Consider the following 14,509-nt stretch of genomic DNA (forward strand, 5'->3'; position numbering starts at 1 on the left):
TAGAAATGTTATATCATTTCATAATATTCATCCCAGAATGTTCTGGGTCCCCTAAAAACCGTCATGTAACACAATCTGTTGCCATGACAACATCCTTAAAACATTCTCCAAATGTTGCAGTCCCTCAAAAGATAACTATGTTAGCTCTACCCATGCTGCAGACGCATTAGCCAGGCATCTAACCACCCCCTCGCCACCTACTGGTGGCAGTGAGATGTTGCATGTCAGATGTTTATCCTGTTTTCCAAGTTTTGTTAATTCTTTCAGACAGAATTTGATGTTTTAGTTAAATTGTAACCTTTTAAGAACATTATTTGAAATGCTAAACATCCTTAAAATGTTCTTTGAACATTAAAAGGTTTTCTTTAAACATTATTAGAACTTGTAGGTACTTTTAATATATATTTTTGGTATGTTTTACTTTTTATTATTCTTTTTATTCATTTTATTAAAGTAAATTTATTTTCTTACATCTTCTATTATATTTTGTTTCATACAGTTTTGTTTTTATTCTTTATTCTTATATGATATATTACTTGTTAGGTTACTACATTGTAATTTTAATGGTTTATTGAATTAACAATTTATTGGCACCTTCTTATTATTAAAGTTTACTATTATGATTTTTATTACTTTATTATAATATTTGATTTCTTTTTACTACACAACTTCTCAGTCTCTGATTTCTGTATTGTTCAAATCAATGTATTCCGAGTTTAAATAAAGGTTGATTGATTGATTGAGGTAGTGTTTCCATTGAGTTATGGTAATTTTCCCTGCTAGCTGGGAAAGAAATCTGCAGACACACCTCCAAAGTTCTTAGAAGCTGGTTTATGATTTTCTGAAGTAATCAAACGCATTCAGTGATGCTGAGGTCTGGACTCTGGGGTGGTCAGTCCATTGTTTAGCTTCTTTGTTTGATGTGTCCATCTCCTTTTCTCAGGGAGGTTCTTCTTGACAGCTACACATCTTTTCAGACCCACAGCACTGAGTCGTCTTCTCACAGTGGAAGGATGGACAGAAACACCTGTGGATGTTTTCAGATCTGAAGCAGCTGGATTTTCTCCTCTCTCTCAAAGATGAAAGCTTTAAGTAGTGTTTATCTGATGGGGGCAGTTTTGGGGTCGACCAGCTCTTCCAGGTGCTTGTTAGAAGCCCCATTTTCTCTGCAGCTCTTAATCAGTTTTTGAGCTCCAGTTTTGGAAACTCTTTTTATTTTCCTTTGATGTCATGCAGGTGGTTTATCTTGTATCTAATCTCTGACTAAATATCTCCTATAAATAATTTCTACTTAATGGCTTTAAAAAATAAATTAAGTGAAGGGTGGGCTAGGCGCATGTATGCATCCCTGCCCGTGTACATCCATCCATGCATGTGTGTCCATGGCAACAGCAAAGATTTTTTTTCTCGTCCTCTGTGAACCCTGTTGCTATGGCAACAGCCGTTGCCCCAGTAACCGAACGCATTGATGTGAGAGAGCAGACCTGTCTGGACTGAGAGAAAAAAAAACCCTCAGCAGCCCCCCCCACGTGAGAGATCCTCTCAGGCCCATGCAGAGAGGAAGAGGAGGGATGAGGAAGGATGGAGGGATGGAGGAAAAGAGAGAGAGAGAGAGAGACGAGAGCACGTTACCTGACAGATAATGTTATCATAGTAAGCCAAAGCACGAGCATGAGGGAGGACAGGGGGGGTGTCGCAGAGTTTCCTTACGTTTGGGTGGGAGCCCTCAGCGATGGTGGAGAGAGAGAAATTATCATTGTGCTGCTCCGAGGATGGGCGATACTTACTGCTGCAGGGGAGAGAGAGAGAGAGAGAGAGAGAGAGAGAGAGAGAGAGAGAGAGAGAGAGAGAGAGAGAGAGAGAAAGAAGGAGAGAGAGAGCAAGAGAGAGGGAAGGAGAGAGAGAGAGAAAGAGAGAGAGGGAGAAACACAGAGAGGGTGATGAAAAGAAAAAGACGAAGACAGCAAAAAAGATTATAAAAAAGAGATATAGAGGTAGAAAAGAGAGCAAAAAGAGATGGTAGAAAATGATGGAGAGAGGTAGAGGGATGAGAAAGAAAGAGCAAAAAGAGATGGTGTAAGAGGGTGAGACAGAAATTGAGAGAGGGAGGAAAGAGCAAAAAGAAAAGGTGTAAGAAAGAGTGGGACAGAGGTAGAGGTAGGAGAGAGAGAGAGAAAGAGAAAGAGAGAGAGAGAGCAAAAAGAGATGGTGAAGGAACGAGTGGCAGAGAGAGGTAGAGAGAAAAAGAGAAAGAAGAAGACAGTGATAGAGAGAGAAAGAGCAACAAGATGAGAAAGAAGAGAGAGAAAGCAAGAAGAAGGAAAAAGAGAGAGTGATAGAGAAATACCATGCATTGAGGAGGAGAAGACAAGGAGAAGAAAGAGACAGAGGAGGTGGAGAACAAAAGGGGAGAGAGAGAGAGAGAGAGAGAGAGAGAGAGAAAGACATACAAAGAGATATATACAGAGGCACAGAGAGAGATATAGAGAGAAACAGAGACATAGAAAGAGAGACAGAGAGAGAGAGACAGATAGAGAGGAGACAGAGAAAGAGAAAAACAGACAGAGAAATAGTCATATAGTGAGAGACAGACAGAGAGAGAGAGAGAGAGAGAGAGAGAGAGACATAGAGACACAGAGAGAGAGACATATAGAGAGAGACAGAGAGAGAAAGAGAACATTAGTGTAGGTTTGCACACAGACATTTAAACAGACACACATAAACACATTAACAGTGCAGACTTTATGAACATTTAACACCAGGATTTACACGCATCCAGATGTCCACCTCTAAAAGCTTCCTCACACACAGTTATTATATCATATGATTATGAACACGCTGCCTGATATCCAAGGCATCAGACGTCTGGTTCCTATCACCACCACTGTAAAGAAATCTGTACCATTTCACACCAAACCCCTCTGAATCACTCTGATTACATCTCACATACTAAATTATGTGCAAAACTTTGAAAAATCTGTGGAATTTCCCTTTAACAACGTGATGTCTCGGTGCTGTTGTTGCCTTATTCAGAGTTTTTGTGCTGTTTGTGCTCCAAACTACCTTTCAGAACAGGAAATGCTTGAACAGGAATGTAAGTCACACATCAGTCGAGCTGCACTGTGACTAAATTTAATGAACCCTTTTCACATTTACGGTTCTCACTGCTGTCGGTTTCTGTCAGCAGGTCATTTTATCTCCACTCGACCCAAAACAAATAGTGCAGTACAGCTTTTTGCTGCTTTGCTGTTTGAGATCTTTTTGATTTATTATTGATTTTAAAGAAGTGAATTTGAAACATTTAGGTTCATCATGAGCTTAACTTTTCAGTAAAAAATGCTGTCCCATATTTTCATGTCATTACTGAAACACAGAATTTTAGTATATGGGCGGAGCCTTATTTTAGACATGCCCCTCATTTTAGAGCAAGAAGTGAGGCTGCATCCTTGTGCTGCATAGCCACATGGTGACCAGTTAGATGCCATTGTTTTGAAGTGTACCAAAAATCTGAAAGTCAGTGTGGAACATTAAGAATTTTGTGCAGTGATTTTGTGCAGGGTGTTAAAATCGTTAACAGGACTCATTGCGTGTTTACACATAAATATACAGTCACTTTTACACTACACTGGAGAACAGAGGTCACTGCTTTATCCAGCAACTGTTGCCCGTTTTGGAGGATACCCGGTTGGACCTCTAGTTGGTGGAACTTTGAGAACTAAATAATTGTTGCAGAAGAACGTTAGTTTGTCAGCTGTTGTTGTTGTCGTCATGTTCTTGCTTGTGCTTCACTATGTTTTTATGTTTTCATGCAAAGAGAGAAGCCAAAAATGTAACTTTGAGATCTGGCCCAATCCAGACTAGTACTGCTGAATTTGAAACTCAAAGCTGTGACTTTGAGGCCTGGTCCAATGAGGCCAGACTGGTACTGATAGATTTGAAATCCAAACTTGTGACTTTGAGGCCTGGTCCAATGAGGCCAGACTGGTACTGATAGATTTGAAATCCAAACTTGTGACTTTGAGACCTGGTCCAATGAGGCCAGACTGGTACTGATAGATTTAAAAACCGAACCTGTGACTTTGAGACCTGGTCCAATGAGGCCAGACTGGTACTGATAGATTTGAAACCTGAACCTGTCACTTTAAGACTTGGTCCAATGAGGCCAGACTGGTACTGATAGATTTAAAAAACGAACCTGTGACTTTGAGACCTGGTCCGGTGAGGCCTGACTGGTACTGATAGATTTGAAACTCGAACCTGTGAGTTTGAGACTGGGCCAGATTGTTCCGGACTGGTGCTGCTACATTTGAAACCTGAAAATGTGACTTAGTCCAATCATGCAGGACCAGTGCTGAGAAACTTGAAACCAGTACCCACTTGCAAAAGTTATCAGAGATGGATTATCACAGACGGTTTTACTGAGCTTTACAGAAGTCCTCAGAGGAAAGTCTATTCACTCGGCGGCTATTTCAGCCGTACAACCCCAGACTCCTCTCCCTCCGACTGTTGACTGTGTTTAGATGTTGTCATGCGGATGGAGATTTTTTAAAAGCAGTGCTTATGTGCATGGGAGTTTCGTCAAAAAAATGAAGGAGGAAAAACTTGTTTTTAAAAATACCCATGTACGTGTGGACTACGCCCGAGTCAGTAATAGTCTGTTCTCAGCTCTGACCAGTTCAGTATAGTGACCAGTCTTAAAGACACAGTAAGAAAAACAGCCTGTTTAACTGTAAGGTCTGAAGAGAGGCTGGGAAACAATGATGTAGGAATGTAATAAAGTGAGCAGCTTTAATCTCAGCTGTTTCAGACAGACGGGTTAAGACGCAGATGTTCATCGTCAGTGCTGAAGGGCTTTCAGTGTTTCTGTTCCAGCTGTGATTGTGTTTCAGTTTTTATTTGATTTTGCTTTTTTAATGAGCTCTGTAGGTGATGTTCCTCACAGTGTGTTCCCTCCTGCACTTCTCTCACTGCTTTAGAACCCTCTTTCTCTCTCTCTCTCTCTCTCTCTCTGTCCCTCTACCTCTCCCTCTCTCCTTAATATCCGCCCACTTGTCTTCTCGTCTCTCAGCTCTTGAGCGACTGCAATTACACCCAGCAGATGGAGGAGTGGGCGGCATATATTCACCAAACTCCATCTACACAGATCCTTTTCCCTTCTCCCTCTTTCTCTCTCTCTCTCTCTCTCTCTCTCTCTCTCTTTCTCTCTCTCTCTCTCTCTCTCTCTCTCTCCCTCTTTCTCTCTCTCTCTATCTCTCTCTCTCTCCCTCTCTCTCTCTCTTTCTGTCTGCTCTGTCTTCTTCTTTTCATCCTCTGTTCCCTCTCCTGTGAACGTCTTCACCATCATCTTCCTCCTTTGTAGAGAGCAGTGTGCACATGTGTGTGTGTGTGTGTGTGTGTGTGGAGTGGGGGGGTTGATTTAAACACACACACACACACACTTCACTGCTCTCTCAGCAGTAAGTAGGTCACCCCAACACACACGCACACACACACATGCTGGCCTACTTTCAGCTGGAGCTGCTGTGACATCATCTGTTTCAGTAGTGTTAGCACTATATGCTAACCTTTAGCACACTATCCACCTCACACATACACACACACACATGCACACACACACACACACACACACACACACACACACCAGAGGTCTACATGGGTATGAAATCTGAAATGATCCGACTCTGACCCCACCTGACTTGGCCCAACTGGTTCTGTCAAAGTTGAAATCTCAAAGTGAACTTTGAGACCCAGCCTTAACGGGCTGAACCAGTACTGATAAAATTGAAGCCTAACATGTGACTTTGAGATCCAGTCCAATGAGGCCAGACTGGTACTGATAGATTTGAAACCTGGAAATGTGATCTTGAGACCCGACCTAATCAGGTCAGACTGAAACTGATAAATCTGAAACTCGAAAACTTAACTTCAAGGCCCGGCCCGACCCTGCCAGACTGGTACTGATAAATTTTAAAACTGAACATGTGACTTTGAGACCCAGTCCAATCCAGACAGGTACTGCTGAATTTGAAACTCACACCTGTGACTTTGAGACTTGGTCCAATGAGGCCAGACTGGTACTGATAGATTTAAAATCCAAAAATTTAACGTTGAGACTCGGGCCAATGAGGCAAAACTGGTACTGATAAATTTGGAACCCAGAAATGTAACGTTGAGCCCAACCAGACTGATAGAGCTAAATTTAAAACCCGGACATGTGACTTTGAAACCTGGTCCAATGACGCCAGACTGGTACTTCTAAATTTGAAACCCAAACCTATGACTTTGAGCCCAGGCCTGATTGTGCTGGATGGTATTGATAAATTTGAAACTCAAAAATGTGACTTTGTGACCCGCCCAATCATGCAGGACCAGTACTAAGAAATCTGAAATCAGTACCCGCTTTCATGAGTTAACAGAGATGGATTATCATAGACGTTTTTACTGAGCTTTACTGAAGTCCTCATAGGAAAGTCAGCCGTACAACACCAGACTCCTCTCCCTCTGAACAGGGAGACCAAAATACCATAAACTGTCAAATTTCTATTTCAAAAACTCACAAAAAAATCTGATAAAAGCCTCAGAAACAGTTTGTAGCATTTGGCTCAGGAATAATAAATGTAACTTTTTTGGTTGTTCTGGCTCTTGCAGATGCACAGGTCCCACCACCCCCCCACCACCCCCCAGCACCACCCCCCAGCACCACAATATCGTTGTCCCTTCTCCACTCATGACATAACCAGCAAGCTGAGTGGCTCTTTTTCATGAAGAGTGGAGCTCAAATAGACATCATGTTGAGCATTACAAACTTTTCCATTCACATTTTAAACAATGATCATCTCCCCATGTTTGATGTGTCTGGCTTTACTTTGTTTCTAAGAGCTTGAGTTGAGCGACAAAACACATCATGCTGGAATGAACTGGTGTTAGTAATACGCTAGCAGTGAATATTATTACATTATTTTTGTAGAATTGCTGATCGCACCTGACAGAGAACAGCATCCACTCTTCTCTGATCACCTGTTAGCCCCGCTGTGCTAAAGTTCCTCATGCTACTGCTGTTACTGCAGAAAGGATGAAGTGACTGAGACTGATGTGCTGCTAAGCTGTTTTAGGAGTGCTTCATCAGCTCCTCCAACTCCAGAGCTATTCTGGACATTACTTTACTAGAGAAAGAGAGAGAGAGTATGTGTCTATCAACAACATTAAAAAACAAACGTGAGCCTGACTCAAGCCCATGAAAAATCGTCCCAATTCTGGACTGAAACTATTTTATTTCAGGCCCCATCAGGTTCAGCGAGGGCAGCAGATCTCGAAATCATCAAACCTCTAACCATCCAACAATATCAAACACTGCTGTCGAGCTCTATCTGCTGCGGTGTTGTCCTTTATTTCTTTTGTTTTCTCTCCATCATCATAACTGTTCATGCCAAGAGCATTTCTAATCTTCATTCATTCATTCTTTTAATTTCCTCTCCTCTATCTGCTCATCTTACTCTGGTCACTGACGCTGCTGTTGACACTCTGTCAGCGAGGGCGGTTCACAAAGACCTCGCGTCTGGCATGATGTCACAGCTTATCAGGGTTCAACGGCATTTAACAATACATGCTGGATACAGAAGGCCTAGCAGTATTTAATGACAACTACAATGTATCGCACTGTAAAATAGGAGCCTCTCAAATCAGTACGCACAGGTAGCGACCAACACATTCAACAGACTGGAGCAAATAAAGCACTCGGTTTAATACTGATTATATGGCACCAGGTGGGCTATATGACAAAAATATTATATTTTGATATGTCAAGACATTTTCATGATACACTATGTCGCTGCTGTTGTAGCAAAACCTCGTATCTGCAAAACCGAACTTTACAGGAGAAGAAAAAACCTTTACTTTTAATGTAAGTCAGTGGAAAGTTTTTTTTCCAAGTCATTTTGGGTTGTTTCTTTTATATATTCATTATGAAATTTTCACACAATGTAAAGAACAACAGGCATTTTCAAATTATGGCAAACAATGAAAAACGACAAGAATGAAAAACGGATTTTGTTTCCGACAGCAGCGAAATGCAATATTTGGTTTAACTAAGATTTACTAAGTTGGAACAGAAAAAATAAAACATGTAGTACCTTGTTTAGAAAGTACTAAAATAATAATAATAATAATAATAACGAGGCATAATATTTCACAATGTTTAATTTTTTTTATTATATAGGACTACTTATGTTCTTTTTAAGGTTCTCAGGTCTTAGTATTGATATCAATCAGTATCGGCCTTGTGGTATCAATTATGTCAGCTCTGGTCCTTGGAGTCCGCTGTCCAGCATAATTTGGTGATTTACCTGATTGCGCTTATCCGTTAATTGGCAGGTTTAATTGGTGTGTTTAAGTAGGGAAATCTAAAAACTGTGATGGACACCGGCCCTCCAGGACTGGAGTTGTGCACCCCTTAAATGGAGTTGTGCACCCCGTAAATTGTTACATTCCTATTAAGGACTTTTATAAAAGATCTATACATAAAACATTTATAAATATACATATATTGATTTTTTTCCTGCAAATAAATGACTCTGTACCTGTTCTGTACCTGTACCTGTGCTTCTCTGGCCCCCCCTATAGGCCGGAGGCTCACCTGCGTTTGCGCAGTTTGTTGTTCTCGGTCTTGAGCACGTGTAGCTTCTTGGCAAAGCAGACGATGATCATGAAGAGCAGCAGGACGGTCAGGGCTGAAGCTCCGATTGCGATGCACATCACCTGGAACTCTGTGATGACCGACTCGCAGCGCGCTCCTTTGTGCCACATGTAGTCCTGGATGTTACACCTGAGAGCAGAATAAAAAACAGATACAGGACAGGAAAGTTTAAGGGTCTGTATGGGGGTCCACACTTTAACACCTTTACTGACCTAAATTCAGAACTTACAGATTAGTTTCACAGTAGATACTGAATAATTCATAACAGATACTGAATAAGTCATAGTTATTGAATAATTCAATAATAATTCGAGGGGGCAGTCGTGGGCTGGAGGTTAGGGATCTGGCCCTGTAACCAGAAGGTTGCCGGTTCGATCCCCAGGGCTGACAGTCCATGACTGAGGTGTCCTTGAGCAAGACCCCCAACTGCTCCCCGGGTGCCATGGATAGGGCTGCCCACCGCTCCGGGCAAGTGTGTTCACTGCCCCCTTTTGTGTGTGTTCACTAGTGTGTATGTGGTGTTTCACTTCATGGATGGGTTAAATGCGGAGGTGGAATTTCCCCAGTTGTGGGATCAATAAAGTATTACTTAATATTAGTTACTGAGTATTTGATAGTAGATATTGAAAGATTCATAATAGACAAAGTTCAAACTGTGTACATTAATTTCTTTTTAATTCTACATCATTAACACCATCATGGTTAAGATGTAAACAGAGTCATTCAGAGTCATTTGTTGTGAAACGCTCTGCTCTAGAGAAACTTACTGAGTCAGAACTGTGTACAGTGGTGGTGATAGGAACCAGACAGCCACCTCTAAAAGCTCATCAAAGAAAGTTCCTACATGAAATGGTTATAAATTCACTGCCTGATGACTGAGACGCTGTTTTATGATTGTTTTGTGAACTTAAACTCCATTCATGGTGGAGGGATACAAGCAGGGAGGCAAAACAGTCCCCAAAGAAAACTTGTTATTTCAGATTTTCCACTATTGTCCCATCATCAACATTCTATATAAACTCAGAAGACTCACTGGTTCACTGGTGGTAACTAGGTTCACTGGTTGTTTTGGAAGGTAAATAAAATGTCTATATCTGTGTTGTAGTCATGGCGACGCCTGGTTCTTATCACCACCACTGTAAAAACATCTGAACCATTTCACACCAAACCACCCTGAATCTGTTTACATCTCACACACTGGGTTATGAAGGAACTTCAAAAAATTCCTTTTTAAAAAATTTTTTCTAGTAGTAAGATATGTATTTTTATCTTTTCATAACCTAATGTTTTAAAAGAGAGTAATAAATAAAAAGCCTGGGTTAAAATGCTTATGATGCAGATCCAGACATTCTGGGCTTTTAAGTTCTTGAGGCATCATCGGTGATGAATGATGACAGATATTTAATAAGGAAACTACTGACAACCAACAAAAAAGCAAAACCACAAAACTGGTATAAGCTTAAACCTTCCATTGAACAATGGGACAAAAATCATATGACAAAACTCCTTTGATAAGAGTTTGCAGCCACAGGAATTTTTCTGATTGTGATGTTCTTTTATATATATATATATGCTATCACTAATATCACTGTTTTGGAAGAAAACCTTGTGAAAATCAAAATTTTTTGGCAATTTTCATTTTTGTACATAATTTGAAAATGCCTGTTGGCCTTTATATTCTGTGTAAATTTCATGGTGAAGGGACCAAAAAATGGCCCGAAATTGCTTGGAAAAAAATTCTCGGTCCATTCACTTACATTAAAAGTAGATTTTTTTACTTCTCCTGTAAAGTTACCATTTTGGAGATGGTTTTCTTCCAGCAGCAGTGATATATTTATGTATATTTTGGAAAAATCTCAAAAAACATTAAAGTCTAAAAGAAAAATATGAACAAACCAAAAGCCTGTACATGTGTTGTGGCCTGAAGAGTCAATCCAACATTGAAAAACATAATTTGAATGGAATATGTTACAGTTTGTGTTCCCTCACTGAAGGTAGTGAAGCAACCTGGTCATAGTTTAGTAGCAGTTAGCTTGAAATCAGAGGTACTAAACCTCTGAAATTAAAGTGTTTATATTGAGTTTGTGCTGCAGTAATAGCCTCTACCCTTCTGGAAAGGCTTCTAGATGTTGGAACATTGCTGTTTGAGCATTTTACCCCTCTAGCCCATGCTGGGCACTGGGCATGGAGACCTTAGGCTGCTCCAGAGTGTCTCATTCTGTTGGTTAGTGCTTTTCTAAAGAGGTAAGGCAGTGGGTGACCCTAAAGTAGCTGAATTCTGGACACTTTTGCGCTATAATTAAAAAGAAAACAAGGATTTTTAATGATTGGGCTGTAAGTCTGATCACTAGGAGATGTGTATTGATTATTGATGTGTGATTATACAGAAAGATATACAGTGATAATACTATTGGCCATATTACCCAGTGCTACACTAAACTGTGCCTCACCCCCAGCCTCCTTGGACCCTCGGGATACACAGCAGATGCTTCAAAAGCGGCAGTTTAGTTCCTCTCCAACTGGCCAAAACTGTGCTTTGATTCCACACATGCTCTCTGGTGCCACCTGCATTATTCATGAGCTCTGAGCTCGTCCTCCGCCAAGGGCAAGTTAAAATTCACCGCTTTCAGCGTTTATTCCCACATCCGGGTCATAGCGTGTCTTTCACCTCCGGATTTCTTTCTTCTTTCTCTCCCGTTGTTCTTTTAACTGGAATGTTCTTTATTTTTCAGCCAAATTTTACTTTCTTTTATTCAGTCTTGGGTTATAGCACTTACAGCCCCACGGATCCTGACAAAAACAGGAAAGAGGCCGCACATCTCCCTGTTTAGGAAGAACCACAGAGGATACATCTCTCTTTTAGGATTGCTTTCCTCTCCGTTAAGCACTTGAGTTAAAATGTGTTATAAATAAGGTTGATCAATACTATTAGCATTACTAATGTTATTATCGTTATTTCTGCGCTCCACCAGAGACATGTTTGTTGAAGCTGCTCTACACAGTTCAAGGGTTCTTTAGTAAAGACAGTCAAAGAACCCTTTGCATGATTAAACGGTTCTCTTCAAGGTGAAATAGCTCTTCAGACTGATGGATAATGTGTTGTATACGGTTCTATGTAGCACCAATAACTCGGAACAATAGCAGAACTAGCCAGAGTATAGCAACCAAACAAATGTAAACAGTCCTCAGATGAGGTTTCTTCTCTTCCAATCTGCTGACATTTTGGTTTCGAAGCAGCTAAAGGCTGCGCGATGATGCTCTGAAGATCTCTCAACCAAAAAAGGCTTGAAAAAATATTAGAGTTTATATCTGGGCTTCGTCACCACGGAGACAAACAAGCATAAACTTTCTCTCCATGTCAGACTCTCCCTCTATCTCTCCATCTGTAATGCTCAGGGAGGGGGAGAGAGAGAGAGAGAGAGAGAGAGAGAGAGAGAGAGAGAGAGAGAGAGAGAGAGGGGGGGGGGGGGAAGAGAGAGACAGAGACAGAGAGAAAGAGAGACAGAGAGAGAGAGAGGGGGGGGAGAGAGAGACAGAGACAGAGAGAAAGAGAGACAGAGTGTGAGAGAGAGAGAGACAGAGAGAGAGGGGGGGAATAGAGAGACAGAGACAGAGAGAAAGAGAGACAGAGAGAGAGAGGGGGGGGAGAGAGACAGAGACAGAGAGAAAGAGAGACAGAGTGTGAGAGAGAGAGAGAGAGACAGAGAGAGAGGGGGGGAAGAGAGACAGAGACAGAGAGAAAGAGAGACAGAGAGAGAGAGAGAGAGGGGGGGGGACAGAGACAGAGAGAAAGAGAGACAGAGTGTGAGAGAGAGAGAGAGAGAGAGAGAGAGACAGAGAGAGAGGGGGGGAAGAGAGAGACAGAGACAGAGAGAAAGAGAGACAGAGAGAGAGAGAGAGGATGGGGAAGAGAGAGACAGAGACAGAGAGAAAGAGAGACAGAGTGAGAGAGAGAGAGGTACTAAACTGTCACTGGGTCAGTTCCCCTCTTGTCACTCAGTACCTTCAGTCAGGGAACATAACTGTACCATAATCCACTGAAATTCTATTTACTAAGCTGTACTGACTCCACACACCCCGTCTCATCTCCAGGCTTTTTATTTTACTGTTCTGTTTTAAAACATTTGGTTATGAAAACATACAAATACGAACTTTTCACCTGGAAAAAATTATTTAAGGTTCACAATCAGACCTTAAAACCACCTTAAAATGTACCTGTCACGATTGGCTCCTCCCACTCCATGTGCCTTTTTGTTTTGGTTTGTCCATGTGCGTTTGTTTTGGTTTTGTAACTCCGCCCTGATTGTTTTCACCTGACCCTCGTTATCCCTGTGTATTTAAGCCCTGTGTTTGCCTCTTGTGTTTGCCGGTCTTTGTATGGATGTCTTGGTCTCTGTTTGTTGTTTGATTCTGGTTTATGTCATGTCTGTCCGTATTGGCTAATTGACCCTGGATTTGCCCTTAATAAAAGTCGCTTACCTCCGCACATGCGTCCGCCTCATCATAAAAAATTTTAGCCTTGTGGTGGATCTGTGTTAAAAGAACGTGGATACTCGTATTGCAGTTTTTGTCTCAGTTTCAGAATCATTACACCCCTAGCTATCATACCATACAATACGCTGTATTATAAAATGGATAGATCTGGTCCTAAAATCTGATTGGCTGAGCCGAATTTGAAGCCTATTAATACCTATTAATAATCAGCTGCTCACATTGAGTACTGAGTGCACTGAAGTAAGAACCCATTTTTTGTTTAAATTGAGAACTAGAACTCAGCTGGTCACTTGGCTAACAGGCTAAAAGATTGCAAACATGCTAAACAGTGCCATCAATAATATTACAGGCTTGAATTAAAGCACTTACAGTTTGATTTACTGTAAACCAGCAGAATAAAAGTCTAAAAATGTCACTTGAATGACTTAAGCGATTCAAATGTTTGTTAGAAGTCGAGTCAAACCCAGACTGAATCCCAAAACGGCTCCATACTCCCTAAATAGCCTCTACGGTCCATCATTTATCAAGTGTGGATGTGTCTGTGTCCCAAATGACTATATCTTAGCTGTATTTTGCTCTGTTGGACTACAGGATCCAGTATTTAAACTCCTACATAGTGCACTATGTAGGGAGCATGGAGCCGTTTGAGAATAAGCCCCAGTGTGAGAAGAGGGTGCCGCTGGATTGCTCCTAAATAAGCCTTGGTAATTTAGTGACCAAAAAGTAGTCCGTGCTGCACTATACAGCCATGGGTGACCAAACGTTCTTCTCCTCATTCAGCAGTCCATGGTTGCTTGGCAACAACACCATACTATGAGGGAGCTACATTTCTTGGTGGAATACTTGATTATGTTGATTATTAATAATAATAATTTAAATTATTTTCTGAAAAATGTTGCATTTTATCATATTTTATGTTGGCCTCTGTTTTATAAAAGCAATAAGCCGCTCGAGGCTATGCATTACAGTGATTGTATCACAGGGAAGGGAGTTCCTAGGCATGAAGCAAAGCGATTTGATTTGCAGTTTGATGTCAAACAGTTTTTTTTAGTGTGTGTGTTTGTGTTTGTGTGTGTGTGTGTGTTAAACTACTCAATCCAGACAAGAAATAGAAAAAGAACACATTATGAATATCTCATTCCCAAATGTATTCACTCTATCTCTCTACACCCCCCACACAGATCCTTTATACACACACACACACACACACACACACACACACACACACAGACGCACAGATGAATGTGAATGTATGTAATGAAAGGAGGTTTCATTCAACATGAGGAGGGGCAGCTTAACCTCTTTACAAAACAGCGTCTGTGG

General features: G+C 41.1%; 1 protein-coding gene across 8 annotated transcripts in view; it reads right to left on the reverse strand.

The window, feature by feature from the left end:
• cspg5a (chondroitin sulfate proteoglycan 5a) overlaps positions 1–14,509 on the reverse strand; it is a 63,378-nt gene that overhangs the window by 12,984 nt on the left and 35,885 nt on the right. For 2 of the 8 annotated variants that reach the window (XM_017714461.2, XM_037534065.1), the window contains exons 3-4: positions 8,633–8,821; positions 1,633–1,786 (exon numbers count right to left, since the gene is read on the reverse strand). In XM_017714461.2, the coding sequence (XP_017569950.1) occupies positions 1,633–1,786; positions 8,633–8,821 (343 nt within the window). Of the gene's footprint in view, positions 1–1,632; positions 1,790–8,632; positions 8,822–14,509 lie in introns of all 8 variants that reach the window. The other 6 variants (XM_037534067.1, XM_017714464.2, XM_017714460.2 and 3 more) reach the window with 3 other exon arrangements.

This window comes from Pygocentrus nattereri, chromosome 24, assembly GCF_015220715.1.
Source record: "Pygocentrus nattereri isolate fPygNat1 chromosome 24, fPygNat1.pri, whole genome shotgun sequence".
Classification (NCBI taxonomy): Eukaryota; Metazoa; Chordata; class Actinopteri; order Characiformes; family Serrasalmidae; genus Pygocentrus; species Pygocentrus nattereri.